This window comes from Littorina saxatilis, linkage group LG4, assembly GCF_037325665.1.
Source record: "Littorina saxatilis isolate snail1 linkage group LG4, US_GU_Lsax_2.0, whole genome shotgun sequence".
Lineage (NCBI taxonomy): Eukaryota > Metazoa > Mollusca > Gastropoda > Littorinimorpha > Littorinidae > Littorina > Littorina saxatilis.
In genome coordinates this window covers 38035590-38057266 of record NC_090248.1, presented here as the reverse complement: position 1 = coordinate 38057266, position 21677 = coordinate 38035590, and the positions used below count along the sequence as shown (strand labels likewise).

The 21677-nt window shown below is 42.9% G+C and overlaps 1 protein-coding gene across 2 annotated transcripts; it reads right to left on the bottom strand.

Moving 5' to 3' along the window:
• Nucleotides 1–852: 852 nt before the first annotated feature.
• LOC138964669 (protein cereblon-like) lies at nucleotides 853–21664 on the bottom strand. Of its 2 annotated transcripts, none has more exons than XM_070336687.1 (9): nucleotides 21546–21664; nucleotides 19936–20099; nucleotides 19369–19571; nucleotides 17365–17529; nucleotides 16657–16840; nucleotides 3796–3861; nucleotides 3003–3203; nucleotides 2269–2462; nucleotides 853–1876 (listed from the first exon to the last, which is right to left on the bottom strand). In XM_070336687.1, the coding sequence occupies exons 1-9, from the start codon at nucleotides 21628–21630 to the stop codon at nucleotides 1657–1659; spliced, it is 1482 nt and encodes a 493-aa protein (XP_070192788.1). In that variant the 5' UTR covers nucleotides 21631–21664; the 3' UTR covers nucleotides 853–1656. The 2 variants fall into 2 exon arrangements, with proteins under 2 accessions (XP_070192788.1, XP_070192789.1); XM_070336688.1 differs by lacking the exon at nucleotides 21546–21664 and adding an exon at nucleotides 21368–21529.
• Nucleotides 21665–21677: the final 13 nt, after the last annotated feature.

Here is a 21677-nt window from a genome sequence, read left to right as displayed (position 1 = left end):
CACTCATTTTCGGATCAAAAAGAAAGTTGCATTGTCTGCATGTTTTTCTTCATAACTTGTATTATTTTGAAAGTAATTTTATTTACCATCTTCAGTTACTAAAGAGCAACAAAATAAATTGCTCTATAAACTGACTATACTCTCTTTTGGTAATCTGAAGTGGTATTTGTAGACAAAATATCGTTAAGTGATTCTCATTTCCCTCAGATAATGACATTATGAGGGCAAACCTTAAAACATGTTGTCTTTGCTTGCCATCTACATTCAACATAATTTAAGATGGCACATTATGCAAAGGGGGAGGGGAGGGGGGGGGGGGGTGGGGGGTGGTGGGAGGGGATATATCTTCTTCTTTTTTTTTTTAAATGTGCATTTTTTTGGGAAGAGAACCTCTGAGTTGGGGCCTAAGGAATTCAGATGGAAAGGCTGGCAAAAATTCATCAGAGAAAAAAACTCATCAAAATAAACATGTCTATAGAAAACCTCTGCTTGTCTTATTGACTGTTATTAACACTTTTCCTCAAAGCACAGGAGTAAAGAGCGATAAGGGTTAATTAAGCTGATCAATTTGATTTTACCTGATTCTGAATATCAATCTGGTGACACTATTACTTGCAGTGAACATGCACAGAAGAGTGAAAAGAGTGTGAAAATCCTCAAAGGTATCATGGCAGAATAAATTATGATGACAGTATGGAACAACCATGTCAAATTATACTGGTCAACCAGATGTTATTGTTTGTCACCCTAAAGTGGGCACAATTCTTCCACAAAGCTTGGAAATCTGACAGCGTTATTTTCAAACATTGTCTGTTAGGTAGCAGTGTCAAAAGTCACAAATAACTGCAGCAATGATACTGTTTTATCTTTATTATTATCTTGCAAGAAACATGTATTGCTTAAACGGCACAATTAAAATTTAAAAGCATTTACCATAACAAAAACGAATAGAAAAGTCCTGATGGTAGGCCATTCTACAAATTCAGTATACCTATAATTAGTCAACAATTTACATGGGTGCACAGGATGTACGAAAATATCATCAGCAATCTCATTCAGTGCCACAATTTTTTTTCATCAGATACATGTAATTCAACTCCCACTTTCTCAGTTAACACCTTTATTTCTTTCAATACGCTAGCTGCAAATATGCTTGTATAATTGTTTGAATTCCAGCATCAAGCATTATAGCCACATGCACACACTCAGAGAAGATTCAAACTTTTAAACTCACACTTTTCATTTCAAAATCTCGTGCTTGGCTGATCCGCAGTGACGACCCTCAAGGAAGACAACCACTATCTTAATGTTCGTGGTCATGCAGTGTACGAGTTACCTCCCTCATTGACAGTTCAGCCAAATGCATTGAAGAAGTAATGCAATCCCTCACCAACCTTTTCACGTATCACAGACGTTGCTATCAAACCAGAGAGACAAAAACCAAAGTAGAACAACAAACACAAAGCATACATTTTGACACTCAGTCAGTCCTCGCTTGTCTGTCAACTTTCTTGAGTAGCACAAAATCCCATTGCATTCTTCCTCACTCGGGAATTCTTTTCACCAGCACAAATCCTTGCAGACAGCCACAGCAAACATAAGACGAAAATGCACAAGTTTTCCAGAACCCATCGCAGACGTCACATTATCACAGAATCACCACCCTTCCAGGATCAGCTCCTCCTCTTCCTGCTCGTCCCCTGCGATACTTGCTGTGTCGACGTTGGCCTTGTCGGTGGTTTTGCTGAAGCTGGGAATGAGGGAGGATCGACAGAGCCCCCAGAATTTCTGTGGCGTCAGCTTCTTCTTAGCGGCTGTGAACTTCCAGCCCATGTGGCTTGCACACCCATGGCACTGTGCGATTGTCCAGGCGTACCTGAGTGAATGGCAAAGAAGGGAATACGCTGATCATTAATTTTCCTGAATCTGTAACTCCAGTCAGAAGCATAGCTAAATCCCCCAAAAGCGGCGTATGGCGGTGTAAAAACGGTCATACACATAAACGTAAAAACCCACACTTGCAAAAAAATGAGTGAACCTAGGAGTTTCAGCCCATGTACGAACAAGATGAAGAAGAAGCATAGCTTGAATGATACAATCCGTAGACCACTTTTCCTGCTCAAAAGTTTGAATTATTTTCCTGTTAAGCAGTTATCATATCTGGCATCATTTCTTACCATGAAAAATGACTAGGACCACCACAAAAACCCAAAACATGTTCGTGAATGCATGGCCCTGCACAACAGAAACTCCAATCACACGACTTACCCAGGGAACCAGCTGTGTTCTGTGGAGGAGTAACCGACGAGACGAAGGTTGTTGGCTTTGTAAAGCGTGAGCGTTTCGTGAACGTGACCCCCAGGGTTAACGTAAGCTCCCAGGGGTCCCTCTGAGGACATACTGAACACTTCCTCCTTGCGCGCTATCTGCTTCATGCAGTTCTTGCAGCACAGTATCGCACACTGCCCATGGAAAGAGACAAAGAGAAACTGTTAGCAGGACGTTTTACTGGAAGTTGCGAGAGTAATTGATTGTTTTTTTCAAGTGTTCATCATGTACATGACTTTGTATTTGCTTACTGATTCGTTGAATATTTGTAAAGCCCTTAGAACAATGGTAGGATTGGCGCCATATAAATACCATTAGAATTATTATCCCACGATAAGGACCAACTCAGTTTAGTCTCAGACATCTGTACAAATGATGGGAGTAAAAACAGCTATGACATTTCATCTTTTAGTATTACTACTCACATTTTTATCAATTAACACACAGACACTGAGAACATCAGAGGGAGTCTTCAAAATGGGGGTAAACTTACAGAGGCTTTAAACAGAAAATCTGAGAAAACAGGGTCTTGAAATGGATGGAGTCTTAAAATGGGGGTAAATTTACAGAAATTTACTATGAACCAAAAATATAAGAAAACAGGGTCTAAAACAGGAGTCTCACATTGGGGGTGTCTCAAAAGGAGGGTTTGACTGTACAAATATCCCAATCACCTTTTTCATGATGGCCAGCTCAGAGCGCAGCCTGTGAATAGGGCAGGTGACGCCCAGCAGGTGCATGCGCATGGTGTTGTCAAGCGGCAGGTTCTGTGCCACCCAGTACGACAGCTCTGTGGCGTCCGTCGGCAAAGAGGCGGCTTGTAGCGTGTCATTCCAGCTGTGTAGCTCTTTGATCACCTGCTCTTTCAACAGCTCCTGCGCAAACAGATTTCTTTTTTACTTATTTATTAATTTTATCTACTTCATTATCCCAATAGCGTCTCTGAGTCTGCACATTAAGTTGACCTGTGTCCGTCCCGGCCATGATTCCAACCTATGGCCTTAGGATCACAAGTCCAGTGCTCTACCAACTGAGCTAGCTACCTGGCCCAAACCACCAGATAATCAGTGTTCAACCATCCGCCGGCTAAAAGAGTGAAAGTCTAACGCAAACTGAAAGAATATGTCTAGGGATAACATTAACTCATTTCTTGAGAATTTCACTTACACCTACAAGCCTTGGTTTTTCCAGTGTAAGCAATCTTACCACCATGGTCACTCCCAGATTCTCAGAATACAAGTGAACATACACAAAAATTTTCAAAACTGTGTTTTACTAATCTGAGAAACGTGACTATCTTGAGAATTAATGTTTGTTGACGTTTTTAGATTCCCTCTTTCTTCTGCTCCCTGCAAAACTGGTAAGACCTTCTCGTGGAATTAACATTCTCTAAAAATACTAGAAAATTGCAGTGACTCTTTCAAGGCATACCAGTACAACACATAGAAGCCTGAGAGATCAACTCACAGCGTCATAAAGTTTGTAGACCCATGGCGGCCATTGAGTCAGGTGGGCTGCTGTAAATCTGTCCACCTGCAAGGCACAGGAATACTGTTTGTAATGTGAATAACTAAAGAAAATATAAACAGCGCTATGCCTCATTTGTTTCAGATTCTCACATACAGTATAAACTTTTGAGACCACCTTGTACAGTAGAACCCCCCTCTTAAGACCCCCTCCCTTTTAAGACCTTGTTTTCCCAGACTTGCTGTTCAAAACTTCTGTAAATTAACCCCCATTTCACACTTTCTACCCCACCTATGTTGACCAAAGTTTTTTTTTTAGCCGAGACCAGTTGTGCTGAAGCAGGTCAATCAGAATTGTAGTAACTGTGCGGTAACTGTGTATCAACACGCTGGAATGCAGGCGTTGGGTGGACGTTACAGGAAGCGACTGAAGCTAACAGTCTGAGCGGATATACAGTGGTACCTCCCTATACCACCCCTCTCTTTTACGGGTCCCTCAATAATACGACCGACTTTTCTCTGACGGATTTTTTCTCCTTCCTTGTCTTAGTATTTGTCACCTCCATATTACGTCCCCCTCTCTAATACGACATACGACCGTCCATACGTGGACTTATAACGACTTTTCCCAAAATTATCACGGGGTTGGTTTACTCTGACTTATATCTCCAGTCGAGTGAGTAAGCGATACGGACACAAACACGTGCTGAAATCCCGTGCGTGTACATCACTTCGGCACGCTAACGGCTGAAGCCATGGTTTTTCGTTTCTATTTCAGGTTATTACTTTATTTTTAATAGATAAAGGTCATTCGCCAGATGTCTGCTTCATTTTGCAAAGAACTGTGCAGGAACTCATACCTTTTAAACACGCAAAGTTACAGAAACGTTATGAAAGCAATCCGATCATCGAACCAAAACCGAAAGTTGTGGTAACGTCATGTCATTTTGCGATGTACATATATGCAAAGCGTGTGTAACATTTTCGGTCTAGCTAACAATGGCGGCCGACGAACATGGGTTTTGAAATCTGGAACTGTTCTTGGTTTTCCCCTATCCATGACCGAATGACGCGATATACAACCACGCGTTCGTTTGAATCAATAAATTCTTCTCAGAATCCTGTCAGTGAATTTTGAAGGTGAGTCGTGGAGTACGTGTCCTAAATTACTCAACTCTGTGGACACTGAGGCCGTAGTGCAGTTGTCCCCAAGTTGAATGAGTGAGTCAAGTTTCATCGTGAAAACTGATGCTTTTGGCTACAATTTTACGTCAGTTTCAACACACTGCCGCGGTTCTTATTCGTTTTGTTCCTTGTGTTTGGGACACTTTTCTTTATTTTCAACCAAATCGTTGCTGGGTATCGTATGACTATGATTAGTAGCTGGTATTGACATCGATGTGCATGTTTTGGGACCCCATGCTTTCGTTCGACCTCAGTTTGTTTATTTCAAACCTTAACCCACGAGTAGTTACGGGGCTTGATTAAACAAGCAAGAAAACTGTGTGGGTAATTAACAGGTTACCATAATCTTTTAAGGAAAGAATAACATTACTTTGTGGGCGGAATCAATCAAAACGCCAATGTCATTCCGGATCATTGACGGACCCGGACATAACAAAACCATCCTCCATAATACGACCCCTCCATAATACCACCGAATTTCGGTTACATTTTTAAAGTCGTTATAGAGAGGTACCACTGTATCTGTACCTGGTCAGATAGAGGCATATGAGTGGGTACGGATATATCCGTACCTGAGAGACAATGAGTTAAAGAGTAAGACCACCTCCTTTGTAAGACCTGGTTTTCTCTGATTTGTGGAGGTCTTAAGAGGGGATTCCACTGTAACAATGTTTGTGTTTGTATGTTTGTGCGTAAAAAAAACCCACAGTCTTGATCAAAGCACTATTTCCCGTCAGGAATAAAAGCTGGTTCTTTTGTATGACTTTGTACATAAGTGTTAGTTAGAGTGCCTTGGAGAATGAGGAACATATGAGCTTGCGGTGATCATCATTCTTTGGAGGATGAAAGTTGCTTGTTCATTTCAATGCTTGTTATTCTCTCAGGTGCCAGGAGATTGTTTCCGCATAACTCTCACTTACTCTATTACATGTACACATGTCGTATGCATTTAGAACGCTTACTTGCCCCTGTTTCTCAGATCATAAAGAAAATATAATAGGAATTTAATTTTCTCACACCAAGTTAAAGGGACAGGAATACTTTACGTAATGTGTATATGACTAAAGAAAAAAAATAGGAAATCAACTCTTAATTTTTCATACAAAGTGAAAGAAAAGGTCAACCCGAAGCAAAAGAAAAAGACATCAAAATGTGCTGTTTTATAATCCTGGTCTGTCAAAGAGAATTCACGATGCTTGTGCATGCCGATGTGGCATGCAGTCACCTACTTTTGTTGTAATTACGTTTGCTCAAGCCATTGCATGATGTAAAAAGAAGTAAACCGTGTTTTTATTGTGGCACCTTGTTGTGACCCGTTTTGTGGAGCGTTAATATTTTTACGTGAGATTCACGTGCTCCTTGTTCAGTTGTTGTGACCTGGTTTTGGTCGGAGCGTCACAAACTGCGTTGTTTAGTCTTAGAACACCGTGAGATTCACGTGCTATTTTCCGTGTTTTGATTTTGAGGTGAGCCCTGCGAATCTGCGTTGCAAGTTTTAGAATACGTGTGACTCACGTGTTTTTAGCTTTGTGATGTCAGCTAGTTCCTTGATGTTCTTTCTGTTAAATATACCGTTTTAAGTTTTGGGCATGCACGGAGTGCGTGATCGGTTACTGATTGGTTGTAAAATAGTAGTTTCACCCGATTCTGTCTTAGGAATGTTGTTGGTTGGTCAATCCGGTGACCTTTGACTTTTGAATAACTATTCCATGTTAGGTTTTTGTTTCCATAAATACCGCTGCTTGACTCCTGTCTCGTCAGTCGATCTGAGGGTTTTAGGAAGCGTTTGGTTTTGATGTAAACGTATGAAGGTTATCAAGTGAACCAACGGAGTGTTTCTTATGTTTTAACGTCAACGTAATGTTCTTGGAGACAGTTGTTTCTCAAGTGTGAATCGTTTTGTGCCCTTCGTTTGTGAGGCAACACGTTTTTGGTACTGCTGGTCAACCCACACAGCGCATAAGGTAATTTTGTTGTTACTTGTTTGTGTTGTGTTTTGGTCGCCATTTTGTAATGACTTTGTGAGTTGTTTATGTATAACGTGAGTTGAAAGTCTGACTTGTTGTAGTGTTTCTTTATTGTGTGTTCAACTGTTCTAGTGTTGTGAACGTACAGCAATGTTTTGTAGACGCTAGAAAGTCGCTAATGTTTATAATGATAACTTGTGTTTTCTGTGGTTAACGAAGTTCGAAGTGAAACGTTTTCTCCGACTTTTTCAGCCTTACGTTAAAAGAATTTAGGTAAAAGAAGCTTGCGGTCTGTGGTGATCGTTTGTAAACGGGCTTATTTCTTGTAACGTTATTGAGGGAAAGTGGATGAGTAAATATCTTGTTTGTGACTTTGATTAACGCAGGAACATTGTCGTTAGGAGACTTTTTGGTATGACACTGACAGTTTGCTTTGTATTCCTGGCCTGATGAGTCAACGTTTTGTATTTTTCTGAAAGTAGCCATTTTGGTTTTAAACGTATGTATGCTAAGTTTCTTGAGTATTCTTAGTGCTTATGGTATTGTTGAACGTACGGAACGTAATTCTTTATTGTTGTTGAACGTACAGAACGTAACTCTTTATTGTTGTTGAAGGACTAACCAACGAGTGTTTGGTAATTGTAACTTTCGTGTCTGTTTGTCTTCGCCTGTCTTGTGATTGTTTATTTTTCTTGTATTTACTTCTCGTGTCTTGTTAATGCATTTTAATACCTTTTGCCATGTCTAATAATTTGTTTTCTTTTCTCTTTTTCTTTCTGTCCATAAGTTTTTTACCGCAATAAGTAGTATCGCAATACGTAGTATCGCAATACGTGGTACTGTAACGATATATATACATTACTGATCCCTAGTGTCAGATGTAAAATAATAAACCAGTACTTTTGCGCGTTATCGCTTGTAACCTGTGTTTGTCATTTCGTATGAACAATATGTAGTACCAGCCTCGCTCACGAAGGCGCGCACAGTAAAAAACTTTAGTTGCTGTCGCCCAGTAAAAAACTTAGCTGCTGACGCCCAGTGAAAGAACGTTAGCTAAAGTAAAAAACTTAGCTGCTGACGCCCAGTGAAAGAACTTTAGCTAAAGTAAACAAACTTAGCTGAAGTCCAGCCAAGTGAATGTAAAGAACTGTTGTTATTGATGCTCAATGAACGTAAACGTAGCTGTTGATAACCAGCAAAAGACTTTATTGTTACCTGTCACTGTGTTAGTGAACCATAGTTCGACATAGATCAACTTGTCGGTTAGAGATCTTCCTACTCCGTATCCGGCGCATTTTTTGTGACTTTTGTGTATTATCCCAAACGACCCTCAGATCGATTCATTTTACTTTTTAAACAGATAAACCTTATGTAGGTTTTTAGTGCTTTTGAATAAGCGAACATTGTAATGGAGGAGATTCCAGCAGATAAACCATTGGAAGCTTCAGGTTATGACATTAACGGCGATGAAGATGAACATTCTCAAAGGCCTAGGCGTGACATTAAGCCTACTGAAAAAGGTAGAGATTACCAGATTGAGATCAAAACTAGAAACTTTGCAAGACAACGAACACTCTTGGAACGAGCAATCGGTGAGGTAGTAACAGAGCTTAACCAAGAAACTCCTAATCAAGAGTCGTTAACCAGTCAGAAACAAATTGTTTTGAGCATGTACAAGGATCTTGGTGACATAGAGAAAGGTCTTCGTAGTATTGGTAGCGGTGAAACCATTCAGGAAAGTTGGGATGATGTTCAGAGAACAGTTCAGAACATTATGTTTGACATTGATCGAGCTCTTGACAGACAATCGACTAGCGTGCAGGTGACTAAGAAGCCTACTTCCAGGCATAGCAGTGTTACACCTAGCGTTGGGTCATCCACCCACAAGTCAGCCAGTGTTAAGACTGCCAGCCATAAAGCAGCTAGCATTACGTCAGCCATCCACAAGTCAGCTAGCCACAAGTCAGGTATCAGGAGATCAGGTAGCCAAGTAGCTTCTCGCGCCGAGTCTCTCCGCTCTAAAAGTGTTAGCTCTGAAGACACTAAATTGGCTCTTAAACTAGAGGCTGCATCCCTGGCCATAAAAGTGGAAGGTGACGCAATAAAGGAAGCTCAGTTTAGTGAACTGGATCTCTTACAACAACAATATGCTGAGAGAACAGCAGCTAGGCAGACTGAGGACGCAGCTAGGCAGGCCGAAGAAGCAGCTAGGCAGGCTAAGGAAGCTGAGAGAACAGCAGCTAGACAGGCCGAAGACGCAGCTGAAGCAGCTCTTGAAGATATTAAACAGAAAAAGGCTTTGAGACAAATTCAGTCCACCGAATTGAAAATTAGCTTAAGAGAACAACAAGCTATGTTACAAGTATTGGAACAAGGTGAATCCGTTCAGCAGGATCTCCCTGATCTACCGTCAGTTGATTTGTTGAACACTAGGTTCCACCCTCGTCCTTTCGTTCCCTTGTATAGTCTTGTAGCCCCTCCTCTAAACAATGAACAAACAGCGATAGGAATAGGGACAGGTGCTGCCGTCATTGCTGACCAAGGGACACACCAGCCAGCCTTGGACGCCGCGTCTGTTCCTGTCTGCCAAGCTGCCTTCATTGCTGATCAAGGGACACACCAGCCAGCCTTGGACGTCACGTCTGTTCCTGTCTGCAACGCCGCCAGCACCCGTGACATCTCTACTGTCAACGCTGCTGTCACCAACTTCGTCGCAGGAACCACAACGACTGAGCCACGACAGCACGCGTTACCTGTCGTGGACCTCGTCGTTGGAGTCAGCGCCTCTACAAGCGCCGCTACTACCAACAACGCCACCTATGAGGCGTACGGACCTCAACGTAGAGAGGATGTCAACGCCCCCCATCACGCCGGAACGAGCGCTCCTTTCGTCCGTCAGGAGCCCTTCACACCCAACTACACGACGGCTGCAACTACATCCTCCATGCGGCCTACAGCGCTGCTGACCACACTGCAGCACCCTTTCGGTGCGTACGCTGGTCAGCCGCCTCTGCACAACGTTGGACACTCAACGACAAGCGTCACAGGCTCTCGCCCGCCTGATCTCGACCACACAGGTTGGTCCTATCACCTACCAGAGACAAGGGAAGGTGATGAGACGCAAGAACGACACACCTACTTCCCAGAAGAACGTCACCAACGCATGGACCACAGACGTTTTCAAGTTACCCCACCCTGTTTCCCCTATGATACCCACCTACATCCCAAACCAGAGCCTTTCGTGCCCACATTCCTGGACCCACATCAGACCACCCCCAAAGTTATCTGGGGAAACGAAAACGCAAGGCCCCCTGCGTACATGAACTTTGACAAGGAATGTCATGCAGATCGTCCATTTGCCTCCTACCCCCCGTCTGCGTACTACCAACGTCCACTTGCTACTCCTGCCAAGCAGGACACTCCTATGGACTCTCTTGCCAAAACCCTATCAGACGCTCTGATGATCAACCGTTTGCCGATGCAGGAGCCGTGCATTTTTGTTGGTGACCCTCTCCAATATCCAATTTGGAGATCGTCGTTTGCGTTTCTCATTGAGAGACAGAACATAACCAGCAGTGAGAAGTTATTGTATCTGCAACGGTACATCGGAGGTCAAGCAAAGGAGGCCGTGACCGGCTTCTTTCTGCTGAGAGAAGGTGATGCCTACGAGAGAGCCATGGAAGTGCTGGAAAATCGGTTCGGCAACTCATACGTCGTTTCGCAAGCTTTCCGGACCAAGCTGGACGAATGGACCCCAGTCAAAAGCAAGGATCCCAAGGGACTCAGAAGTCTGGCCGATTTCTTGCAGCAATGTTCCGTTGCTGCCCAGGAAGTTGGTGGACTGAGCATCCTGGATGATGCCCAATACTTACGGAAGATCGTCGGAAAGCTCCCAGACTGGATGAGTCACAGATGGTCTAGAACAGTTGCTCGAACCAAGGTTGAAAAGAAGAGGTATCCTCTGTTCAATGAACTCGTGTCGTTCGTTACCCTCGAAGCAGACATTTCTAACGACCCTGTTTTCGGCTTGACAAGTGCATCGGGGACACCAAGAAAGTTCACAACGAACCTGTCAACCCTGACAGAGGATGTCACCGCATGTCTGCACTGTCAACTTCCGGACCATGACGCTGGGACATGTAAGGAACTCATAGAGAAGCCTCTGGAAGAGATACGAGATTTTCTGTTCAAGAACCGTATCTGCTACGGATGTCTCAGAAGTAAGGATCACCAGAGCCGTCAATGTATGCAGAAACAGACGTGCAAGAAGTGCAAGAAGGCTCATCCCACTTGTCTTCATGATGACAATTTCAAGTATCAGAACAGTATGAGTGAAAACAAAGGGGCGAGTGAACACAAGAACAATTACCGTACCTCTGCTGCTGACGTTCAAGAGCCACTGTCATCGTCGACCCCTACGGTGTCTGCTCTTAAGGCCAGCGAGGAAAACAGCATCGGTTTCACGTCTATGATCGTTCCCGTTCTCGTTTCCAGTGACTCTAACCCCAACGTAGAAGTGCTGACGTACGCACTACTGGACACTATGTCCAACGCCACTTTCGTAGTGCAGTCAGTGGCTGAAGAAGTTAAAGCCAAATCGCAGCCGACTACACTCAGGGTCTCCACACTGACTGAGGACAATGCTGTGGTCTCCGGCAGGAAGTACTCTGGATTGCGTGTCCGCTCTCCTACCTCCAGTGAGTTTGTCAGGCTCCCTTCTGCCATCTCACGACCTTATCTGACCGTTGACCCCACTCATATCCCCACCTCAGAGACTGTCAAAGTTTACCCACATCTCCAACACCTGTCTCCTAAAATGCCCCCCTTGTACCCTGACTGTGAAGCAGGCCTCCTCATTGGCTACGACTGCGCTGAAGCCCTCATGCCCCTAAACGTTGTCCAAGGACTGCCATTCGCAGTAGAGACTAAGTTAGGTTGGAGCATCGTCGGCAAGGCACCGCATTCCGTCGCCTTTGATGGCATAGCCTCGTCCATGCGCGTCATCGTCAAGCCAGGATCGAGGGAAGAAGAACGTGTAGCTCACGTCTACAAGGTACAGGTGGACGAAGTCTCGTGTACTGACCCATTACATGTTATGGAAAGAGACTTTGCAAGTGACTCAGGATCCATGTCCCAGGACGATGTAAAGTTCAAGAAGATCGTGAAGGTCAACGAAGCTGGTCACTTCGAGATGCTCTTACCATTTCGACCAGAGAAACCGTCCCTCCCCGACAACAGAAGTGCCGCAGTCAAGCATCTGAAGGGCCTGAAACGCCAGAAAAAACGAGGGTACCGTGATGACTGCATCAAGGTCATGACATTAATCTGGTACGGACTGATCGTGACGTGTTTTGCCTCTAGGGCAATCCACATTGAAACCCTGGATGACATGTCAAGTGATTCCTTCATCAACGCCCTACGCATTGTTGTCTCCATGCGAGGAAACATATCACGCATTTGGTGTGACAAAGGAACGAACTTTGTAGGAGCATGCAATGAGTTCAAACTGGCATGGAAGGAGATGGACTCTGAACGACTGACATCAAAGATGCTGGAAAGCAAATGTGAGTTCAAGTTCAACCCCCCTGCAGCTAGTCACATGGGTGGCGTTTGGGAGCGTCAGATCCGAACGATACGCAGCATCCTGAATGGTCTTCTCAGAAGATCAGGCCAGCGTCTCACTACTTCATCACTTCGTACGTTCCTATACGAGGTGATGGCCATCGTGAACAGTCGACCACTGTCTGTCGAGTCACTGGAATCGGCAGATGGACCACGCCCTTTGACCCCCAACCACGTCCTCACCATGAAGTCAGGTGCCATCCTTCCGCCCCCTGGTGTGTTTGAAGATCCAGACCTGTACGCCAGGAAACGTTGGCGCTGTGTCCAGCGGATGGCAGACGAATTCTGGCTGCTATGGAAGAGCCAGTACCTTTCACTTTTGCAGAAACGTCGTGTCTGGCAACGTCCCCAGGCAAACGTACAGGTGGGAGATGTTGTTGTCTTGCATGACCAGAACTTGTGCAGATCAGAGTGGTGCATGGCTCGTGTAATCGAGGTGATGCCTGGATCTGATGGACTGGTCAGACGAGTGAAAGTGCATGTTGGAACAAAGGCTCTAGACAATCACGGCCGTCCCACTGGTGATAGTCGCATATTAGAGCGACCTATTCACAAAATGACTGTGTTAGTTGATCGTGAAAATCACGAAGACAAAGCTGTGTAGGCGAACTGAAAGAACATTGAACGTTGGAGTGTTTTTCCAATTTGACAGTTGTAGATTGTTGCGGTTTGTTTTTATACCAGATGATGTAACGGACATTTATGTTTTAAGTGGTGCGTTTTCTTTATGCCGTCGAGTAAATGACCAGTGGCATTTAGTTGAAACGAGATGTGTTGAAACACTGAAAATGATTGAACCGTAATATTGCTGTGTAAATGTTTTGCAACACAATGATTTTGAGTTGTAAATTTGAAATGTCTAAATCTGCGTTATTCTTCTTTTGATATAAGGATTATGTTTGTACAAAGGTTTTTTGAAGTAAATTATATTAATATAATTTCCGGTGGGAGTGTGCATGCCGATGTGGCATGCAGTCACCTACTTTTGTTGTAATTACGTTTGCTCAAGCCATTGCACGATGTAAAAAGAAGTAAACCGTGTTTTTATTGTGGCACCTTGTTGTGACCCGTTTTGTGGAGCGTTAATATTTTTACGTGAGATTCACGTGCTCCTTGTTCAGTTGTTGTGACCTGGTTTTGGTCGGAGCGTCACAAACTGCGTTGTTTAGTCTTAGAACACCGTGAGATTCACGTGCTATTTTCCGTGTTTTGATTTTGAGGTGAGCCCTGCGAATCTGCGTTGCAAGTTTTAGAATACGTGTGACTCACGTGTTTTTAGCTTTGTGATGTCAGCTAGTTCCTTGATGTTCTTTCTGTTAAATATACCGTTTTAAGTTTTGGGCATGCACGGAGTGCGTGATCGGTTACTGATTGGTTGTAAAATAGTAGTTTCACCCGATTCTGTCTTAGGAATGTTGTTGGTTGGTCAATCCGGTGACCTTTGACTTTTGAATAACTATTCCATGTTAGGTTTTTGTTTCCATAAATACCGCTGCTTGACTCCTGTCTCGTCAGTCGATCTGAGGGTTTTAGGAAGCGTTTGGTTTTGATGTAAACGTATGAAGGTTATCAAGTGAACCAACGGAGTGTTTCTTATGTTTTAACGTCAACGTAATGTTCTTGGAGACAGTTGTTTCTCAAGTGTGAATCGTTTTGTGCCCTTCGTTTGTGAGGCAACACGTTTTTGGTACTGCTGGTCAACCCACACAGCGCATAAGGTAATTTTGTTGTTACTTGTTTGTGTTGTGTTTTGGTCGCCATTTTGTAATGACTTTGTGAGTTGTTTATGTATAACGTGAGTTGAAAGTCTGACTTGTTGTAGTGTTTCTTTATTGTGTGTTCAACTGTTCTAGTGTTGTGAACGTACAGCAATGTTTTGTAGACGCTAGAAAGTCGCTAATGTTTATAATGATAACTTGTGTTTTCTGTGGTTAACGAAGTTCGAAGTGAAACGTTTTCTCCGACTTTTTCAGCCTTACGTTAAAAGAATTTAGGTAAAAGAAGCTTGCGGTCTGTGGTGATCGTTTGTAAACGGGCTTATTTCTTGTAACGTTATTGAGGGAAAGTGGATGAGTAAATATCTTGTTTGTGACTTTGATTAACGCAGGAACATTGTCGTTAGGAGACTTTTTGGTATGACACTGACAGTTTGCTTTGTATTCCTGGCCTGATGAGTCAACGTTTTGTATTTTTCTGAAAGTAGCCATTTTGGTTTTAAACGTATGTATGCTAAGTTTCTTGAGTATTCTTAGTGCTTATGGTATTGTTGAACGTACGGAACGTAATTCTTTATTGTTGTTGAACGTACAGAACGTAACTCTTTATTGTTGTTGAAGGACTAACCAACGAGTGTTTGGTAATTGTAACTTTCGTGTCTGTTTGTCTTCGCCTGTCTTGTGATTGTTTATTTTTCTTGTATTTACTTCTCGTGTCTTGTTAATGCATTTTAATACCTTTTGCCATGTCTAATAATTTGTTTTCTTTTCTCTTTTTCTTTCTGTCCATAAGTTTTTTACCGCAATAAGTAGTATCGCAATACGTAGTATCGCAATACGTGGTACTGTAACGATATATATACATTACTGATCCCTAGTGTCAGATGTAAAATAATAAACCAGTACTTTTGCGCGTTATCGCTTGTAACCTGTGTTTGTCATTTCGTATGAACAATATGTAGTACCAGCCTCGCTCACGAAGGCTAACAGGGAAGTCAAAAATCGTCTTGTTCTAACAGTAACACAATGAAAGAACAGTGGCAATCTTTCTTTCTTTGTTTATTTGGTGTTTTACGTCGTTTTCAACCACGAAGGTTATATCGCGACGGGGGAAGAGGGGAGATGGGATAGAGCCACTTGTCACTTGTTTCTTGTTCACAAAAGCACTAATCAAAAATTTGCTCCAGGGGCTTGCAACGTAGTACAATGTATTACCTTACTGGGAGAATGCAAGTTTCCAGTACAAAGGACTTAACATTTCTTACATACTGCTTGACTAAAATCTTTCTGGGACAGGCTGATCTTTCTTGACCCAGTGAGGGATTTTCAGTGGGGCGACCACCCCCAACCCAGCGCGTCCCCGGGTGGCGGATAGGGGAACGGTCTTCAGATATGGAGATCAGCCGCTTGCGGCCGCGGACCAAACTGGCAGTGTTTCCTACCAGGGCGGAGTGGGGTAGCAGGCGGCACTGCTACCCCCTTTGAAATGCTCCATCGTCCATTGACGGGACTCATCTAATGCGATTAATGGCGCATTAAAACCCTAGCTCCGGGTGGGATCCCGGCAAATCCTCCCCCCTGTGCTCTCAGGGTAGGACGTACGGGCCATGAGCTAAGGGTGAGGTAACCCCGACAGAAAACCCCGAATGCTGAAGACGTAGGACCCGGGCCGCACGGCGCATTCTAACAAACCATGGGTACACGCGCTTACGCAAATGATGACACAATCAACCAGCACAGATGGAAATGGCGCTCGCCCATTGAGGACCCCCCAGGGTGGAGCAGCGTCGGGTCCCATGCCTCAAAAGGACCCAGCCCCAACTACTGGAGGTCCCTCCCGTCCGTCTTGTCACGCCAGGGGACGCGGGAGGAGAGTGACTGGCACCACCACAACCAGGAAGAAACCCAGTCAGCAGCGACTTTTCAGGTCATGCACTGGAACGCAATGAGGAACGAAAAGAAGTGTGGCCGTCACCAACTCCCTTGCAGACCAAACTATACGGCATTCGACAGGAGTTGGAGAAAACAACAACATTTATCACCAGTGCTGGACTGATCGTGTAACCTGCGAACGCCAAGAAGAAGAAGAAGAAGAAGACTAAAATCTTTACAAAAATTGACTATATTCTATACAAGAAACACTTAACAAGGGTAAAAGGAGAAACAGAATCCGTTAGTCGCCTCTTACGACATGCTGGGGAGCATCGGGTAAATTCTTTCTCGTCCCAACCAATATGGGACTCCCCCTAACCCGCGTGGGGTAGCGGCAATCTAACCACTCTAATTTTTCATCATCTTTTAAAGACCAATTGTGCATGTCTGAACAATTTGGTAAAACAGTAAAACATTGTGAACATAAAAGTGAAAACTCACCTGTTTGTTCACCACCAAATTTATAGACTTGATGACGTTTCCCTGACGATCCACTGCTGTCTTGACGACGTCGTCTTGCTCTGTTGGGCTACAGCAGAATTTGTTTTGTGTGGCAGGTCTAGCACCACTCAGGCACCGCGGAACATTAATCTCTGGCAGGATGCGCACTTTGGCCATCAGGATTCTGTGCAATCAAAATTACACAAGCCGTTGGCACATATCAAAGGCAGGTGACTGGAATAAAGAATCAGAATGCCAAAATCAAAACAAAAACAAAAAAAAATCAAAATGGCAAAGATCTCTTGGTAGATGCCTGCTTTGGCCATGTGGATATTATATAGCATAAATATTGAATCACTGTTCAGAACAATTTAATGGAGTTAACTTGTGAGACTCAAAACTCAATCAAAAATCTTTTACAGATTGCACATTTTGCAAATCTGGATTCTTCATGACAATGTTTTGAAGCTGTTGGGGGCATGGTCCAAGGGAGATAACTGAGAAAAAAAATGCTTTCCAAATATATAAAAATCGGCACAGATGAGAAAAACTAACCAAAAATACAAACTCAAGAATACAAAAGGTTAGTAATTCAAATACACAAACTCTTGCTCTTCATGCAGAATAAGATCCACTTAACCCATCAGTCACCTTTCTGAACATACTTAACTAATTCATTACATTTTATGAGTCTGTCAGTGTACTTACCCTACAACATCCCTATGCATGCCCATGACCTTGAAGCGTTGTCTGCCACGAGCCAGAGCTCGAAGGACTGATAGGCCAGCCTGATCGTCTACCTCATTTTTCATGGAGTACAGCTCTGCCGTGCAGCCGATTTCTGAAAACCCTGGGCTGTGGTCTGGCTCCATGCTGCAAAATAAAATCAGTCTCAAAATTACAACCAAGAAAAGGCTCCTGCAGTATTTCCAACAGACCTGTTTACCCACACTTTGACTTTGGTGTACTTTTCACCGAGATTCAGTGTATTTCCAAAATATTGAGCGTATTTTGCAACTCACAAGAAACATTCATGAGCTATTGCTTCAAGGGCAGTAATAACATTTTCATTTCCGAGGTGTATGTTACAGTGCAAAATAGTATTCCTTACCTGGTTAACATGTTAACCGACTGAACGTGTCCACATATGCCACAGCTAGGTCTCCAAAAACAGACGACAACAATGGCGGCAGATAATTTAAATCTTGTCAATCGTCAAAGCTGGATTTTATCCACTGAACTATCGCAAGAACAGGTTTGGCAACCTACTTTCGATTTTTACATTTAGTCAAGTTTTGACTAAATGTTTTAACATAGAGGGGGAATCGAGACGAGGGTCGTGGTGTATGTGTGTGTGTGTCTGTCTGTCTGTGCGTGTGTGTGTGTGTAGAGCGATTCAGACTAAACTACTGGACCGATCTTTATGAAATTTTACATGAGAGTTCCTGGGAATGATATCCCCGGACGTTTTTTTCTTTTTTTCGATAAATGTCTTTGATGACGTCATATCCGGCTTTTTGTAAAAGTTGAGGCGGCACTGTCACACCCTCATTTTTCAATCAAATTGATTGAAATTTTGGCCAAGCAATCTTCTAAGAAGGCCGGACTTCGGTATTGCATTTCAGCTTGGTGGCAATTGATGACTTTGGTCATTAAAAATCTGAAAATTGTAAAAAAAATATTTTTTTTATAAAACGATCCAAATTTACGTTCATCTTATTCTTCATCATTTCCTGATTCCAAAAACATATAAATATGTTATATTTGGATTAAAAACAAGCTCTGAAAATTAAAAATATAAAAATTATGATCAAAATTACATTTTCGAAATCAATTTAAAAACACTTTTATCTTATTCCTTGTCGGTTCCTGATTCCAAAAACATATAGATATGATATGTTTGGATTAAAAACACGCTCAGAAAGTTAAAACGAAGAAAGGTACAGTAAAGCGTGCTATGAAGCACAGCGCAACCGCTACCGCGCCAAACAGGCTCGTCACTTTCACTGCCTTTTGCACTAGCGGCAGACTACGTTCAGTTTCATTCTGTGAGTTCCACAGCTTGACTAAATGTAGTAATTTCGCCTTACGCGACTTGTTTCTTCTTCCATTTAGTGATCAAGATCAAACTTGATTATTTTTACGATCATCATATTTTTTTCTCTCCAAACGTATTGGTCGTATCCTTGGCAACTTTGCGTACAAAATACGGCGAAATCGTATCCATGGGTAAACAGGTCTGTTCCACATTGCTTAGCACATCATCCCCCATTTTTCCCAAACATCTTCAGCTAGGACAGAAACGAGAAAAGACTCACACAGCCTCCTTCTACTTCTTCTTTGTCGAGTATGATTTTAATTGTATGACCATTTTCCATTTAGGCTGCCGTACTCCATTTTTTCCGAAGATGCATGCTGGATATTCCTGTATTTCTACAACCTACCCACCCCTGACATGGATCATACATATTATCTTTTCCATGCATGCTTCTTGTTGTGCTTGCGTGTAGGTACTAAACGGGATAAGGAACTAGCAGGTCTGCACAGAAGTTGACCTGGGAGTTGAAAAAAATCTCCCAACCAGACGTAGCCGAGATTCAAACCCAGTGAACTTCGACATCTTAACCACAAGACTTCTGGGCCTGTCGCTAACATTATCAAATTTGAATATTTCTAAATCAGACCAACTATTACATGTATTAACTCACATACCTATAAGTAACAACACCAAATGTCTTGTCGGTGTCAGCCAGACGTCGTATGGCAGCAATGAGTTGTTGCTGGAACAAGTGAAGGGGGATGACCTCCCCTGGCACCAGCACCACACCAGGCAACGGCAGCAACGGAATCGTGACCACTGTGTTGTCCTCGTGAACAGTTCGACCACGAACTTCTTCAAGGTCATCTCCAAGGTACTGGTTGGTCAGACAGAAATGTGGACAAAATGAGTGATAGCTAGGAGGTGTAAGCATGGACCAACACATTATCAAGTGCAAGTTTTTGACAGAAATGCAGAGATCTATAGTCTTTTTAGAAAACATGAACAGGGGGGCAGAACACTTTTTTTTTTCAATTGGGACCATGTTCAAATCAGTGTGATGAAAAATATAAGACAAAATGTACGCAGTGGTTTTGCTAAAAAAAAAAAACCTCCAATGAAAAGGCATGGCACTGCTGAAAACATTGACGATGACGGAAATAAAAGCTTTGTTCTTGCAATAATCATTGTCAGTGTTCTAAGCTGCAAAATGACTAGATCTATGCAAAGTGTTCACTTACAGAGTGCGTTCCTGGTAGGGTTGTGTCAAAGTTGTGGTTTCGTGTTCTTGTTCTGTCGCCTCCATCGTTCACTCTCCCTTTCCTCCTGTTCCTCTGTCCCTCTTCACCATCCCCTTCATCTTCAATCAGGCCCTCGTCTTCAGGGTCAACACTGCTTCCCGTTGCTGCAAGTTTAATGTTTCATTCAGCAAATTGATTTCATTTTTATAACCAAGCCAATCTACATACTCAAAGTAGATCTGTTTAGATCTGCGATTTAGTGAGGGACAGTATATATTGCTGCATACCTCGATATATCATACGCTGTACCTTTTGGCACATTGTTCTAACATATAACCCCTGGTTGGTTAAAGTATAAACGTCTGACAGCTAGGACATGCAGAAGGTCTTAGCCAGGACCTTTGGACCTAATACATATTTTCAATCCTTGACCCACTGACATATTGTCCCCCGAGTCTGGGAACAAAACTGCATATGATTCTTTCCCCTCAAACAGCTAGATCCTAATAAAGATGGAACCACACGTTTGAGAAAAGACAAGGGCGATCTAGTAATACTGTCAGCAGAACCTAAACAATGAGGCTTTTGCTATGACTACAAGCCAAGACACCTCTTCTTTTGGAAAGGTCTATTAATTTAATCAAATAGTAGCTGTCATGAAAAGACACTTGCAGTGAATGGATAATTCTGACTGGTACCAGCGAGGAAGTATCATTTCTTTGGCGGTTCTCGCTGCGAGGAATGCTAGGATTTGGAGATACATGTAGTACTATTACTTTTTTTTAGATGAGCATGCCTTGGGGATGCCTGCTCGCTACACCAGAAAAATAGCTGCCGCACTGCTGCCAATCCTATTGGCTGTTCATGGCTGTTTTACCGACCAGTGCAGAGAAACTTTTCGGAATCAACCAATGGTGGTTAATTCTTGCGTTAAGCTTGCCATCAAACAGTTTCATGTTCACTCTCGCTGCCTTGCTTAACAAGAGGTTATAGCCGCATGCCATTCTTGCATGAAAGAAACGAGTAACAGTAAAACTATAGTTCCCTGCACTTTGTTTCAAAGTTACCACTATAGTATATATATATTATATAACACTTTAACAATAACAGTGAAATATCAACCGATTCAATTAATGCATAAACTCCTCCAGCTCAGGAATCGTCTAACAGTTTTCTTTGTGTAGTGTAAACCAAATGACTTAATTGTGCGTAGACAGTATTTTAGTATGCATGGAACGTTATCAATGTTCACTTGGGTTTGGGAATGTTGATTGATTTGATGATTTAACTGTTTCTTCCCCAGTATAAGCATCAGGACAGGATCGAGTGCAGGGCTGCGCATGGGTCTGAGGGAAGGTCCAGAGTGCGTTCCAGGAGCCCCCCCTAGAAGCTTGACAAAAGAAGAATTATAATTTATTCTTAATGCATTAACCTTTTCGCACAATGGAACCCATCGCAAAAACAGTAAGCAAGTCACACAGGCAAGCTTCAGCAAGGAGAATCAGTGCATAACTGCGTTTTAACTTGTTACTTTCAAAAATATTGCTTCTATATGCTGCAACTGATGAAATCGAAAGAACTGGTTATTCTGAAACGGAAAAGCCACACACAAGAAGTGTTTTCTGAGTCTGAATCATTGTTGTCTCCGGCAGGTCCGACGTTATGGCCAAGCAGTGGCAGTAGATCCTCCGCCATGTTTATTTTCCTCTGTAAATCAGCGTTATTCCCCTTGACATCCCACA